The sequence below is a fragment of the Polypterus senegalus genome, chromosome 1, assembly GCF_016835505.1.
Source record: "Polypterus senegalus isolate Bchr_013 chromosome 1, ASM1683550v1, whole genome shotgun sequence".
NCBI classification, from domain to species: domain Eukaryota; kingdom Metazoa; phylum Chordata; class Cladistia; order Polypteriformes; family Polypteridae; genus Polypterus; species Polypterus senegalus.
Genome location: NC_053154.1, coordinates 18,875,222 through 18,890,998, shown reverse-complemented (window position 1 = coordinate 18,890,998; position 15,777 = coordinate 18,875,222). Strand labels below are relative to the sequence as shown.

At 41.0% G+C, this 15,777-nt stretch overlaps 1 protein-coding gene across 1 annotated transcript in view; it reads left to right on the top strand.

Annotated features, from left to right (window-relative positions):
• irf7 (interferon regulatory factor 7) overlaps positions 1–13,647 on the top strand; it is a 31,411-nt gene extending 17,764 nt beyond the window's left edge. Inside the window, exons 6-9 of the mRNA XM_039744511.1 lie at positions 960–1,100; positions 4,087–4,470; positions 6,934–7,049; positions 12,610–13,647. Coding sequence (XP_039600445.1) covers positions 960–1,100; positions 4,087–4,470; positions 6,934–7,049; positions 12,610–12,774 — 806 coding nt within the window. The 3' untranslated portion in view covers positions 12,775–13,647. The remainder of the gene's footprint in view (positions 1–959; positions 1,101–4,086; positions 4,471–6,933; positions 7,050–12,609) is intronic.
• Positions 13,648–15,777: the final 2,130 nt, after the last annotated feature.

The following is a 15,777-nucleotide window of genomic DNA, read 5'->3' as shown; positions in this document are numbered from 1 at the left end:
CAAGACATTGAATAGACATTTGTGCTGCCTCGTCTCCTCTGTTTGTGCTGTCCTGAACGCCTATTTTTCGTTATTGTTCTCTATCCAGTAGATTTGATTGGGCTCTTGTTGGTTGGCATTGTGTGCATTTCACTTCCTGCTGAGCACTCATTGGTTGTCTGACCTTGTGAGGTTTTTTCATGGCTCGTCACAAAATGCTATAACTGAGTTACTAGGAATGTTTCATAAACCCAATGAATGACTCTAAAGTTTAGGTTAGAACACCCTAGACGAGAACAGGCCATTCAGCCCAACAAAGCTCGCCAGTCTTATCCGCTTATTTCTTCCAAAAAAGCATCAAGTCGAGTTTTGAAAGTCCCTAAAGTCTTACTGTCTACTACACTACTTGGTTGCTTATTCCAAGTGTCTGCCGTTCTTTGTGTAAAGAAAAACTTCCTAATGTTTGTGCGAAATTTACCATTAGTAAGTTTCCAACTGTGCCCCCGTGTTCTTGATGAACTCATTTTAAAGTCACAGTCTTGATCCAATGGATCATGCAAATCTGACCAACACGCAGAGTGCATTGACGCTCGCCCAACATCACAATAAACCAGAATGTATGATAATGCAGAACTCCATGTCATTTAATGGAAAACAGAAATCTGTCTACCTGGTGTACTTCTGACACCTGTTGCTATGCCGTAGCACAGAGCTCTAGATAAAGTGATGACTGCCACGTTCATTTAAAAAGCTAAGGATTTGGAGGAGAAGACGACCGTTAAGTCTCTTTGTCTGTCCAGTTCAACAGAACCGGTGAACTGAAACTGAACATTTGTGTCCCTGTTAGCCACATTTATAGACAATGGAGACTCCTATTGCAAGAAAACACTAGTGCCTCCTTTATTTAGAGGCCATATTTAAAAATGCTTTTGACATTTTAATGATTCCAGTGTTACAAAGTGTCATTTGGTTTATTGCAGAGCTACCCATTGGAGTTTCCTCACAAAACGTGTCCCCAATTTTATTTAATGAGCAATTTGCCGAGTCCACGCCAGCCAATCCTGTCTATGTTCCTCAGAATGAGATGCCACAAGAACCAGCTACTTGGCAGTACGCCATGGGTAAGTAAATTCTTAATGCTCATGGCCTGCAGCGTCACCACTGATGGTGCACCATCACATTAACACATCTTGGAAAGAAAAACCACAGAAGTCATGTTGTGTTCGAGGCAGGAGAAATTCGGCATGCGACTGCAGGGATTGTGCAAACCCACACACACACACACACTTTTGTGTTATTATGGAGTTAGAAATAGATTTGGGTGTGCTTTGAGAGTGCAGTGATGTGACTGCTCAGGTGCAAATTGTAATTGTGTCACTTGTAGTGTCACAGATTTGCAAAAGGAAATGACATAATGGCAGGGTGAATCACATTGGGATGCAGCTTCCTACACACTCCCTAAAAAAGGAATCAAAGCTATGCAATGAGCTCATTTACAGATGGCCACCATTCAGTTTTAACTTTAACATACGTATGTGGACATAAAGATTTGATCTTCATTTAAATGGTATCTTTAGATAAAGGTGATATAACTGAAAAAAATAAACAATGAAAATCTGACGTTTGAAATTTTCACATTACTGTATTTATTGTTTATTCCTGTTTAGCTGGTTGATAAGACAGTATTTCATGTCTTAGTTTGGTAAATGTTAAAATATACTGCTCAAACAAAATGAGGGGAACACATCATCATCCCAGTCTTAACACCAACTCAATGACGCTTCAGAGATGTCCATCAATCCAGTTAGGAAGTAGATGAAAGTGACAACAGGTGCACTGGACAGGCAACAGCAAGTGGTTACCACAGATAATTGCTCTCTCCTCATCCTTCCTGACCGATTCTTCTCTGATTTTGCATTTTCCTAGTGTTCTCCTCACTACTGGTAGAATGAGTTGGTACCATCAGCCAATTCAGGTAATCCAGCTACTCCAGGATGTCCTATCCATAAGTGCCCTCTCAAGAAGGTTTGCTGTGTCTCCCAGCACAGTCTCGAGATCATGGAGGAGATACCAGGAGACGGGCCGTTAAACTAGATGAGCTGGACAGGGCCGTAGGAGGGCAGCAACCCAATAGCAGGACTGGTATCTAATCCTTTGTGTGAGGAGGAGCTCTGCCAGAGATTACAAAATGACCTCCAAGATCACACGTTGCATGGCTATGTGTCAAAGAGCGTGGTGCTGGATTTCGTTGATTTAAGGGTGTCAGATTACATGCTAGTGATGGGAAGTTCGGATCATTTTACCGACTCGGACCTTTGAGTCTCGTTCAGCAAAATGAACGAATCTTTTTTCGAGTCATTTCGTTTATTTTAGCAAAATATAATTGTTACCTCCCTAACACATCTACTGCTTACACAAATGTTGATCACAATAATTAATCTATAATTTATTTGTAACAGGATTATTTATTTATAAAATAACACACCACAGATCGTCAAGAAACAGTAACAAAATCATAGTGACAGAAATTAACAGACCTTTTTGTATCTATAAGAAAATGCGTTTTAGATATTTTTGATAAGTTTATGATAATTTCTATATATGATCCAACATACAACAAATTGAATTTTACGTTAGTATTTGACTGAGGTACTGAGCCGGTAAGTGGTCACGTGACAAAAGAACGAACGACTCGAAAGACTCGAGGAATGACCTAATCAATTCTCTTTCCAGCTCAGACTGCATAGGTTAAGCTTATGGGGCTGTCACGTGATGAACGAACGAGTCGAACCCGAAGACTCGACAGATGAACTAATCAATTCTGTTTCCGGCTCAGACTGAGTTGGTTAAGCTTATTCCAATACAGAATCTATAGGAAGTTGCGCAAATGCGCATGCGCGACTGAACGAATCACTCCCACGATAAGACTCGTTCTTCCCGAGTCACATTAAAGATTCGTTCGAAAGGAAGGAATCGTTCAAGAATGACCCATCACTATTACATGCCTCAAAAAGACCAAACTGTCAGAAACAGACTCCATGAAGGTGGCATGACATCACAGACAATCAATGTGCACCTTGATTAGCATTCACCAGAGTACCACAATTGGCAGCTCTGCTACTGACACCCCATTCTCCTCACAGATGACAGCAGGTTCACACTGAGCACGTGTGACAGACATGAAAGAGTCTGGAGACGCTGTGGTGAACATCATCGAGATGGGTCAGTGATGGTCACACAGACCTCCATATGCTAGGCAACAGTACCCTAAACTGACTGCTGCCAGGCACTAGGATGAAATTTCTAGAGCCGTTGTCAGACCTTACGCTGGTGCAGTGGGCCCTGGGTTCCTCCTGGTGCAGGACAATGCCCGGCCTCATGTGACCAGAGTGTGTAGGCAGTTCCTGGATGATGAAGACATTGATGCTATTGACTGGCCTGCACGCTCCCCAGACCTGAATCCAGTTCAGAACCTCAGAGATGTTATGTATTGGTGCATCCAACGTGGGGGGGCATACACACTGTTGAGTCACATTTGGCGTCACTGTGATGAAATTCATGCAAGGGGGATCAGTCTGAGATTTCAGTTTTTGACTTTGATTGTCAGTGTGATGTTGAATCTGCCCTCAATTGGTTGGTGATTTTGGTTTCCATTGACCGTTGTTACATCATTTTGTTCTCAATAAATTAGACAGCATTACTCCGTAAAGAGTTTCCACTTGAATATTTCATTCATCAAGATGAAATGTATGATTTTTTGTTTTTTTTTATATATGTGTTCCCTTCATTTTTTGAACAGCGTATTTGTAGTCATACATGACAACTGTTCAATGTTATGGAAATGGTCGAAATGTCTTCTACCTATTTTATTTTCATTTGAGTTCAATATTTGTGTTCTGGTTTCTTCAGGGTTCCAAAAATAATTCAATCATTATTGACATTGAATGATCTCAAAAAATATATCTTGGTAACGTTTTTGACCATACTACCCAGATTTACTCTCCAGTCCCACAGGAGAGCACGCGCCTCAAAATGTTTTGTAGTATTTTGTGTATATACGTTAACTAACTTGTTTGTTATTTTTATATGGAAACATTGAATTTGTAGGTCCTTTACCTCACGAGCACGAGATGGAAGTCACCATCACATACAGAGGTAGAACCGTGCTGCAGACGATAGTGTGTGGTCCTAAAGTTCAGCTCTACTACAACTGCGAGGAAAACGTGATTGTAGCCCAGAGTCGCGTCTGCTTCCCCAGAACTGATGGGATGACGGATCGGAAGCAGATTCAAAGCACCAACACGCTCCTTGATAACATCCAGAGAGGACTCCTTTTGGAAATTAGAAATCGGAGCATCTATGCAACACGACTGAGCAAATGCTGCATTTACATGTCTGACCCAAGTGCTCCACCAAACACAATCGGAGGATCATTTAAACTTTCTCAAAATGAAGAAGTGCAGCTTCTGGACTTCAGTAAATACTTCCTAGGTAAACACTTACATATAATATGTAATAGGTCTGAAAAATGTAACTGATGTTGTTGTGTTCACGACTATCTCAGAATCTTAATTCCCTTTGACATGGCATGTTCACAAGGTTTCACTTGGACCGATATGGGCGTCCATCTGAAATGTGTGCTTACTTTGATCTTGCGGACGCCGTTTTTGCTTATATTTGCTGTTACTTTTGCTGGTTGTTACAACTATAAGCTTGTCTTGCCCAGACTCTCTTTAGATTAGATCAATTTTAATCCGACAGGGAAATCTAGATGCCTACAGCAGCAGAAACATAAAAAGCAAGAATACAGACTCGCAGGAGCGATAATAGGGCCAATCAATTGATAAGTAAATACGAGGGGGTACCCAAAGATAACCGGAATCTGTACCTAGACTTAGTTGCAAATTTCGCCGCTAGGTGTAGCACACTTACAGTATTCTGTGGCAGTCTGACACGTGCCGTTGCTCTGTGTTGTTCGTACACCATTCCATGTCGGTTTTTCTTGGCGTTTATTAAACGTGTTCTGCGATTTCTGTGATGGGTGATCATAAAGAGCAGCGAGTCTGCGTTAAATTTGTTTTTTTCTTCGGGAAAACAGCTGCTGAAACTGTAGTGATGCTTGAAACTGCTTTTAAAAAATAAGCTTTAAGTAAAACTCGGGTCTATGAGTGGTTTTCACTTTTCAAACGAGGGGAAATGTCACTTGAAGACCAAGCAAGATCTGGCCAGCCTTCCACGATTAAGAATAAGAAAATCTTGAAAAAGTTCGCAATGCAATTTACGAAGATCGTTGTCGGACTATTGAAGAGATTTCTGACTTGACTTGTGTGTCTTAGAGTTCTTGCCACCTTCCCTACTGGCCTGATCTTTGTTCCATGGGACATTTTCTTGTTCATGCATATGAGAAAAGAACTCAAAGGAAAGCGGTTTTGTACCGTGGAGGAAGTCAGAGAAAAATCACTGCTGGTCTTGGGCAATGTTCCTCTTCAGCAATTCCAAAAATATTTTGACTAAAAAAACTACAAATTCCCCATATAACTGCTTATTACATTTTAATAAAAATCTTCCAGACTTGGTTTGTAATTTCTACATTGATTCCAAAACACAGAAAGTGGGAAATAATCCATCCATTAACCAACCTGCTATATCCTAATTACAGGGTCACGGGGGCCAATCCCAGCCAACACAGGGCGCAAGGCAGGAAACAAACCCCGGGCAGGGCGCCAGCCCACCTCAGTTGGGAAATAATGGCTCCCTTAATTAGGTTAAGAGTCCAATGGAAAATGGAAGTTGGTTGGAACAAAAACCTGCGGCCACAGGGGGTCCCCAGGACCGAGTTTGGGAACCACTGGCATACATGATTAAACTAGATGAAACTTTATTAATCCCATGGGGAAAACCCAAAATCCTCCGGGATGAAAACTCAGGACTCTTTAACGCCAGGCAGCAGCACTAGCTTTATAAACGAAAAGCAGTGCCTTGGGAGCCCAACGATTAAACTCCTAAATCTTACACCACGAAAGTGATTGCACGCAGGTTGGGTGCACACTAACTTTGACATATGTTCCAAAATGAACATTTTATTACCAAAAATTTACATGAGGTATAACAGCAGGTAAGACTTTATTTGTCCCAAGGGGGAGATTTGGCTTTTTACAGAGGCTGTTTAAATAAATAAAAAAATATATAAATGGGTGGATAAGTACAGTAAATAAATAAACACACACACATTTCGGTCTGAACACACACTGGAACTGCTATAATTGTGAATTTCCCCTTGGGATTAATAAAGTATCTATCTATCTATAATGAAAGAGAAATTCAAAAGAAAGGAATCTGAGATCAATTAAATTGTGGTTACGTATTGCGGCTGCTGGATGGTATGAACCATGCAGTTAAATGAAAGTCGCCTGATACGTTGCGTTGTCATTGAACTGAAGCACCTTCTAGAGCTGTGTTGGGTTTAATAAGCCAGATCATTATTGAAAATGTGGAACTCTTGTCGAACCATTCCGGGTAATGTTTCTGGCCAATGAAACCAGTCCACAGCATGTCCATGTAATGTTTGATATGCTTAGTTCGCTTGGAATATTTGCATTGTAAAACCCAAACAAACTAACTGGAAATTGAAACAATCTTAACGAAGCGAATGGAAAAGGAGTGCAGTAATGAAGGGTCTGACTGTAGAGGGGCTCACTGCCTTTCTAGCAGGTGGCGCTCAGCCAGCCCGTTCTTTCATCCTTCCTTTAAAGTGTTGTGTCAGTTAACTATTACACAGGACTCAATACTTCAAAGATGACCTTCTGTATCTGTGCATTTATTTTCTGAACCTAAGGGTGATCAGAGCCATTGGTGTGCAACACTTAAATCATCCGAGAATGCAACATATTGTGATTTATTTATTTATTTATTTTATTTATTTATTTTTAATTCAAAATTGTGTTTTTGTTTTAGAAATTAAGAAATACTGTGACAATGAAGGCAACTCTCCAGATTATACCATATACCTGTGCTTTGGAGAGAAATATCCAGATAACAAGCCAAATGAGAGGAAACTTATTATTGTTAAGGTAATGTATTTTGTCAGATTACAGTACATGCATTCTGCATCTTCTTTGTAGCTTTTTAAATGTTCAGTATTCATAACTGCAGTTTGTATGTGACATGTAAAGCTAACTTTAGCTCTTACACCTGAAGTTGTGCAGATTGAAGCCCTGAAGCCTGAGCACACCAAAAAGAAAACTAGGAGTACTGCAAGAGTGCGGCTTGGCATAGCCATCACTCGGCGATGAGCCGCAATCCAAGGCACAGTATATGAAGGAAGTTTTGAACCTAAAACTATTCAGAGAGGACAGCACGGTGGTGCAGTGGGTAGCGCTGCTGCCTCGCAGAAAGGAGACCCGGGTTCACTTCCCAGGTCCTCCCTGCATGGAGTTTGCATGTTTCTCCCCATGTCTGCGTGTGTTTCTTCCCACAGACATGCAGGTTAGGTGCATTGGCGATCCTAAATTGTCCCTAGTGTGTGCGCGCCCTGCCCGGGATTTGTTTCCTGCCTTGTGCCCTGTGTTGGTTGGGATTTCTCCAGCAGACCCCTGCCCTGTTAGGATATAGCAGGCTGGACAATGACTAACTTAATGACTATTCAGAGAAGCTGATCAAGTGTTGTTTATTAACAAAATCTCGTGAACACCATTAATGCATGTGCTATAAGATTCACAAAGCTTTTCTGTGCCACTCGGATATCTGCGTTATTTGTCCTTCATGGTCACAGCATATCGCACGAAGGTTCAGTTTTCGGAACCTGTGGTTTTTGCATGGAATGAAGTCTGGAGAACAGGGGAAGTTTAGCATCCCTCTGAATCCAGAGTTCCACAAAGTAGGCTTTGCAGTCAATCAATGTGGTATAAATGGGGGTCATCAACATGAAGAAGGAGAGTTGGCCGATAGCTGTGTTCATGTCGGAGGATCACCAAAATTCCATTCTTTTTAATTGTTGCTCAGGGCCATAGTGACGACATTCAAGTTTTATTCCCAGTTGTGAAAATCTTTTTCAATTTTTCCCTGTCCAAATTATTGCAAGAGTCTTCTTGTAGCATCCCACATGGTGATGCTTTATTTTAGTGGGTTACACAGAAGTGCTCAGATCTCACTTATGAAGAAATTGAGTCAACCGGGAACTGAAATCCGTAGCAGGTTTCTAGAAAATTATGGAGACCTTGTTTTACCATGACGGAGGATTTACAGACTGAGAACCGAGAGAACTAGCTGGAAAAGTGATAAGCATGAAAAAGGAGTGGAAAAACCATCCACTACAGATGAGAACATTGATCAAAATCTGTGCCGTGAATCAGAAATACCCATGACGATAATGGCCCCCTGGTACACTTACAACCCATTAAAAGTGGGATCACTGCTTGCTGCTCTTGTTTGGTGAAATCCAAGAGATGAGCAACCATGTTTAGTCCTAGAAAACAAGAAAAGAAACTGACGGACCAAGGTCAAACCGTCACCACTGTGACCACAGACGCATCAGGTTCCCATATGTGCATTAAGGGGAAAGCTGTGCAGCCAACCCTGGCAAAATTCTGTTAGACCTCAGTGCAGCATTTGACACTCAGGTCAGACATGACATTCTACTGCCCAGAATGGAGAACATGCTGGGTATCTCTGGCACTGCCCTCCAGTGGTTCAAGTCCTATCTGAGTGATAGGCAAGAGTTTGTTAGTCTTGGCAACAGCAGGTCCAGCACAGCGCCATTCACACAAGGAGTTCCTCAGGGCTCTGTCTTCGGCCCTCTGCTCTTCTGTATTTATATGCTTCCCCTTGGCCATATTATTCAAAGCTATGGACTGGGTTATCATTTTTATGCAGACGATACTCAACTCTACTTCAATGTTAAAAGTGGAACTTCATCAGAGTTTTCTCAGCTCACAACCTGCTTTAGTGAAGTTAAAACCTGAAAGGAGCAGAACTCCTGCAAATTGGCACTAAAGAGCTACTTAAGAAAATGAGCTCCTTTTCAGTCACTGACAGTGATCTCATCAGACCTTCTTCTGATGCAAGGAATCTCGGTGTCATTTTTGATTCCTCCCTTTCTTATTCCGCCCACATAAACCACATTAAGAAACTTTCTTACTTCCAGCTCCGTAACATATCCCGTGTTCACTCATTCCTCTCCTTTTCTAATGCTGAGAAACTTGTCCCTGCTTTTATCACATCCCGGATCGATTATTGTAACTCGCTGCTGGCAGGTGCCTCTTCTTATCTTACAGTCATGGCCGAAATTATTGGTGCATTTTCTGGGAATATTCCAGGGGTGCTATTTCTCCCAGAAAATTGTTGCAATTCCAAATGTTTGGTATACACTTGTTTATTTCCTTTATGTGCATTGGAACAACACAAAAAACAGAGAAAAAAAAGCCAAATCTGACATCATGTCACACAGAACTCCAAAAATGGGCCAGACAAAATTATCAGCACCTTTTTAAAATTGTGGGTAAATTGTTTTATTTCAAGCATTTGATTCTAGTTTGAACTCACCTGTGGCAAGAAACAGATGCTGGCAATATAGCAATCACACCTGAAGCCGTTAAAATGGAGAAAAGTTAACTCAGCCTTTCTGTTGTGTGTCTGAGTGTGCCACACTAAACATGGAGAACAGAAAGAACAGCAGAGAATTGTCTGAGAACTTGAGAGCAAAAATTGTGGACAAATATCAATAATCTCAAGGCTACAAGTCCATCTCCAGAGATCTTCATGTTCCTTTGTCCACTGTGCGCAACATAATCAAGAAGTTCACAACACATGGCACTGTAGCTAATCTCCCTGGACGTGGACGGAAGAGAAAACTTGATAAAAGACTGCAACGAAGGATAGTCTGAATGGTGGACAAACGGCCCCAATCAACTTCAAAACACATTCAAACTGTTCTGCAGACTCAGGGTGCAACAGTGTCAGCTCGAATTATCCGTCGACATCTGAATGAAAAGAAATGCTATGGCAGGAGAGCCAGGAGGACCCCACTGCTGACAGAAACATAAAACAGCCAGACTGGAGTTTGCCAAAATCCTTCTGGGCGAATGTCTTGTGAACAGATGAGACCAAGGTAGAGCTTTTTGGTAAAGCTCATCATTCTACTGTTTACAAAAAATGGAATGAGGCCTACGAAGAAAAGAACAACGCAGTACCTACAGTCAAACATGGTGGAGGTTCTAAGATGTTTTGGGGATGTTTTGCTGCCTCTGGCCCTGGATGCCTTGACTGTGTGCAAGGCATCATGAAATCTGAAGACTACCAGAAGATATTGGGGCACAATGTAGGGCCCAGTGTCAGAAAGCTGGGTCTGCGTCACAGGTCATGGGTGTTCCAGCAGGACGATGACCCCAAACATACCTCTAAAAGCAACCAGAAATGGTTGAAGACAAAGCGCTGGAGTGTTCTGAAGTGGCCAGCAATGAGTCTGGATCTAAATCCGATTGAACACTTATGGAGAGATCTCAGAATTGCTGTTGGGAGAAGGCGCCCTTCAAATCTGAGAGACCTTGAGCAGTTTGCAAAAGTTGAGAGGTGTAACAAGCTTGTTGATGGTTACAGGAAGCGCTTGATTTCAGTTTTTTTTTTTTTTCCAAAGGGCGTGTAACCAAATATTAAGTTGAGGGTGACAATAATTTTGTCCAGCCCGGTTATTGAGTTTTGTGTGAAATGATGTCAGGTTTGGCTTTTTTTCTCTGTTTTTTGTGGTGTTCCAATGCACAAAAAGGAAATAAACATGTGTATACCAAAACATTTGTAATTGCAACAATTTTCTGGGAAAATTCCAGGGGTGCCGATAATTTCAGCCATGACTATATATCACAGCTGCAGTTGATTCAAAACTCGGCTGCAGGAGTCCTTATTTGAACCAGCAACAGTGAGCACAGCACATCCATCCTGCTCCGCCTTCACTGGCTCCCTGTGTCTTACAGGGTTGAATATAAAATTCTAAAATATCACTCTGCTCGTGTTCGCCTACTCAGGTCCTCTTATTCTGGTAATCTTGTTGTGCCTCACACTAATCTGCACTCTATGAGTGACAGCAGGGCCTTCAGCTCCATAGCACCCAGATTTTGGGTAACCCGAAATTAATGAGATCAGCTGACTCCATTCATTCTTTTAAAAAAACAACTTAAAACTCATCTGTTCAGGAAGGCTTTTAACTTAACTTAACATTCTGTCCTTTCTTTCAGTTTACCTCTCTGTCCAGGTGCTCAGGATAATTTGTGTGTCTGTTATATCACAGGCAGCATGGTAGTGCGGTAGTAGCGCTGCTGCTTTGCAGTAAGGAGGCCGGGGTTTGCTTCCCGGGTCCTCCCTGCGTGGAGTTTGCACGTTAGATACTTTATTAATTTCGATACTCCAGCAGCAGCATACTGATAAAAAACAATATTAAATTAAAGAGTGATAACAATGCAGGTATAACAGACAATAACTTTGTATAATGTGAACGTTTACCCCCCGGGTGGAATTGAAGATGTCGCATAGTGTGGGGTCTCCTCAGTCCGTCAGTGGAGCAGGACGGTGACAGCAGTCTGTCCCTGAAGCTGCTCCTCTGTCTGGAGATGATCCTGTTCAGTGGATGCAGTGGATTCTCCATGATTGACAGGAGTCTGCTCAGCGCCCGTTGCTCTGCCACGGATGTCAGACTGTCCAGCTCTGTGCCTACAATATAGCCTGCCTTCCTCCCCAGTTTGTCCAGGCGTGAGGCGTCACACTTCTTGATGCTGCCTCTCCAGCACACCACCGCGTAGAAGAGGGCACTCGCCACAACCGTCTGGTAGAACATCTGCAGCATCTTATTGCAGATGTTGAAGGACGCCAGCCTTCTATGGAAGTATAGTCGGCTCTATCCTGTCTTGCACAGAGCATCAGTATTCTCCCCGTGTCTGTGTGGGTTTCCTCCCACAGTCCAAAGACATGCAGGTTTGGTACCTTGGCAATTCTAAATTGTCCCTAGTGTTTGCTTGGGGAGTGTGAGTATGTTTGTGTGCCCTGCCCGGGGTTTGTTTCCTGCCTTGCGCCCAGTGTTGGCTGGGATTGGCTCCAGCAGACCCCCGTGACCCTGTAGTTAGGATATAGCGGGTTACATAATGGATGGATGGAAGTTATATCACAAATTAGGTAATTTGTTAGGTTTTCCTTTTAGTATTGAATTTAGTATTTTACTCTGGTTTATTGTCCTTAATTCTATTTAATGCTTCGTTATCTGTTTCATTGTTCTATTCAGGAAAACATTTGTATCCAATGTTACATATACCCTGTTGTTTTTTTCTAAGACTGTGTGAAGCACCTTAAGCATGGGAAAGGCGCTATATAAGTAAAATGTTTATTATTATTAAAATGATCACAAAAGTATGGATAATTATTGACTTGTTATATATAATGTGCTTGTTTGTGTGCAAATGTACGTTCTGTAGACCTTCTGAAACGCGCTTAGTTGTACTCGAGGAGTCAGTAACCCTATACCAGCACCATCACAGACCAGACAGGACAAGAAAGGAGCCAGTCCATGGCTGGGCACACTAACACACCATTTAGCACCCATTAAGCTGTCTCTTTATATAATTTTTTGTGTGTTTTTGTTTTCTCTTTCAGATTGTACCTCTCATGTATAAACACCTTTATGAAGTGGCCCAGCTGAGCGGAGCATCGTCTTTAAGAAGTAACCCCAGTTTACAGATATCGTGTGACTCTGAGAATGACTTGTATAGTTTAATTCAATCTTATTTAAATAGTGGAATGGACTTTACAAATTATTGATATTTTACATACCATTATATACATATTTTATAGTGTGCAACTCTCAAGATGCAGTACTCATTTATAAATATAGTTAAATAAAGTAAATCGTATCATAAAGATAATCTTATATGGAAATGCAAGATATATATATATATATATATATATATAATAATGTAATGTAATATAGATAGATACTTTATTAATCACAAGGGGAAATTCACAAATATATATATATAGAGAGAGAGAGAGAGAGAGATTTCAGTGTGAAATGATAGGGAGTTATATCTAAGATGGATATCTGTCTAAAGGAGATGTATAAAATATATTGAGAGAGAGATGGAAAGTCCCACTTTATGGGTAATGAATAGTTGGGGGGTCTCCTCCTGGCCTCCCTTCTGCTTTTTAACAGACCATCATGGTGTGTTTAGCTTCTTCAGGGCATTACCCATTTCTTACTACTTCATAGTTTGAATTTCAGTTCTATTAAGAATTTAGAGAAAATGTAGAAACCATCAGCTGTCTATACTGTTTCTGCAGTTAGTCATGAGTCAGATTTTGTTTTTTTTAAAAGCACTATCAAGAATTCTTTTTACAAAGTTTTGAACTGAATGAAAAAAAAATGCACTACCAGCCCTGGTGATTAACTTATATTAGGGAAAAAAATCAAAAGACTAACAGTGAATTCTTGAAAATGAAAAGACTTGAGAACAAGAGTGAAACTATTTTTGTATACACTTTAGACACTAATACTCTGACTTGTGTAGCCTTAGTATGCTGTATAATAATAATTTAATGAATGGCTATGCATATTTTATTTTGTAATTTGTATGATCTACCAATGTGAAATATGTCTAATTGAGATTTAATAAAAATTCCTCTATTCTACTTTTAGTGCTGTTCCATTTGATTGCTTTCTAGCGTTACCCGTGTTTGTGGATCCAGATGTCCATTCATTGTCTGTCTGCTTGTTTTTTCGGTCAGCATTGGTGGAAGCCAAAGTCTCTCCCAGCGCTAGTAGGTATAAAAGTAGAAGCCGATGTTGCAGAAAATTCTTAGTACATGAAAGTCTCGAGTCATCGCTATAAACGAAATGCTGGGACGTCCTTTATTTACAACAGCTGGCGGAGACTCGGTAGGTGACCAGCGAGGCTCTCCATAGCAAGACTGCTTACTGTTAACGAGAGCAGCTCCTGTCATCACTGAGGCTCATTTGCATATGTCCGAGGGGTGGCATGATTTGTACCCTGGGTGGTTTCTTTTCTTTCTTAAGCACAGTATATAAATATTCCATTTAAAATACCATAGATGACGATAGGTTGGAACTAGGGTGAGAAGTTAAAAGGCAAATTTCCTGAGTAATTCTATTACTGATTATTGTGATGGCTGTCTGCAGGATATCGGTATATGCTGTCTTGTAAAAGAGTAAGAGTTTTAACTGCTTAAAAATACAAATAATACAAAATTGTGATAACTGAACTGTTCCTTCCTTGGAAAATGTTTGTATTTACCTGATTTAAAAATGAACATGTCTGGGGAATATTGTTTTCTAATCTGCATATGTGTATTCATTGATAGTTGGTAACAATACTTTTTGTTATCCTGTTGTGGCAAAGGCGCTATATAGGCGTCAACCCGACACTGACTGACAGCAGAGGCACGTATAAAAATAAATAGAAAGGTTTTTACTTTTTCTTCAGCTGTGGGGCACATCTTCCCCATGTCCCACAGGCACTACACAGTCCCAAAAACACCCCAAAAGAAAGTCCCCACATCACACTCTTCCTCCTCCACTACTCCTCCCAAGCAGCAGCAGCAGCATCGTTGTTGTCGTCATCGTCGTCGTCATCCTCATCCTCCTCCTGACTCTGGTGCCTCAAGTAGTGGCTGCAGCCTGCTCTTATAGTCCTCCCGGAAGTCCTCCAGGTGGTTATTGGGCTGCATTTCCAGGTGTGGCCACGGAGCCCAACAGGTCTGAGCTCTAAAGTCCCACGTGTTCCGGAGGGACGTATTGTGCATCCCATGGCTGCTCCCCCAGTCCCAGTGTCAAAGGGGCATCCCAGTTGGGCTTGGGTCCCGGCTGTCTGCCACACTGTGTTTTACATTATTTGTTAAGGCCAGGAAACTTGGATATGCCATTGTTTAATCCAGTGTTTCCAAAACTCGGTCCTGGGGGGTCCACTGTGGCTGCAGGTTTTTGTTCCAAACCGATTCCTAATCAGTGACAACACCTGATAGCACTGATCTCATTTAATTAGCTGGTATTTTTTTTCTTTTATTTTTACATTTATAAGACATTTACAAATATTTCTGCTTTTGCTATCGATTTAAATGCGTAACTCCCTTTTGTTGATTTCATTATATTTTGCCCTTTCTCTGTGCAGTTTCCCCCTTTGTATCTTATTATTGACAATTAAAAATGAGCAGAGCAAACATGCTGGCAAACAATGTGGAATAATCAAAGCTTCAGACCCATGAATTACTAAATAATGGATTAATTAAACAATTAGAACAGTAGAATGAAAATCAAGATGAAAATATTGTTAAAAAGAAAAAAATACAATATTCACATATAACTGCTTGGTACATTTTAATATATACAGTGTGTGTGTATATGTATATGTGTATGTATATATATGTGTGTGTGTGTATATATATATATATATATATATATATATATAATATACACACACACACCCAGTGGAACCTCAGACCACGTGCAAATCGGGTTACAACCAAAACGTTTGCCAAACTTTTGTATCTGTTCACAACCACACACTCGGGTAACGAACAAGCCAGTTTCCCTTCCGGTTCGTATGCGGCGATGATTTCCGTACGTGTTCAGTCTCTCCCTGTGCAGCGAGAGAGAGAGCGCAAGAAGGCAGTGAAAAAAGGCACCGGGCTTGTTTCTAAAGAGACTGCTTCGAGCATTGTTTTAATCTCGTCGTATTTAATGAAGACTTTTTTCTATTGCATTTAAACCTCCACTTCACTTCTATTTTTATGGGATCATTTATTTATTGA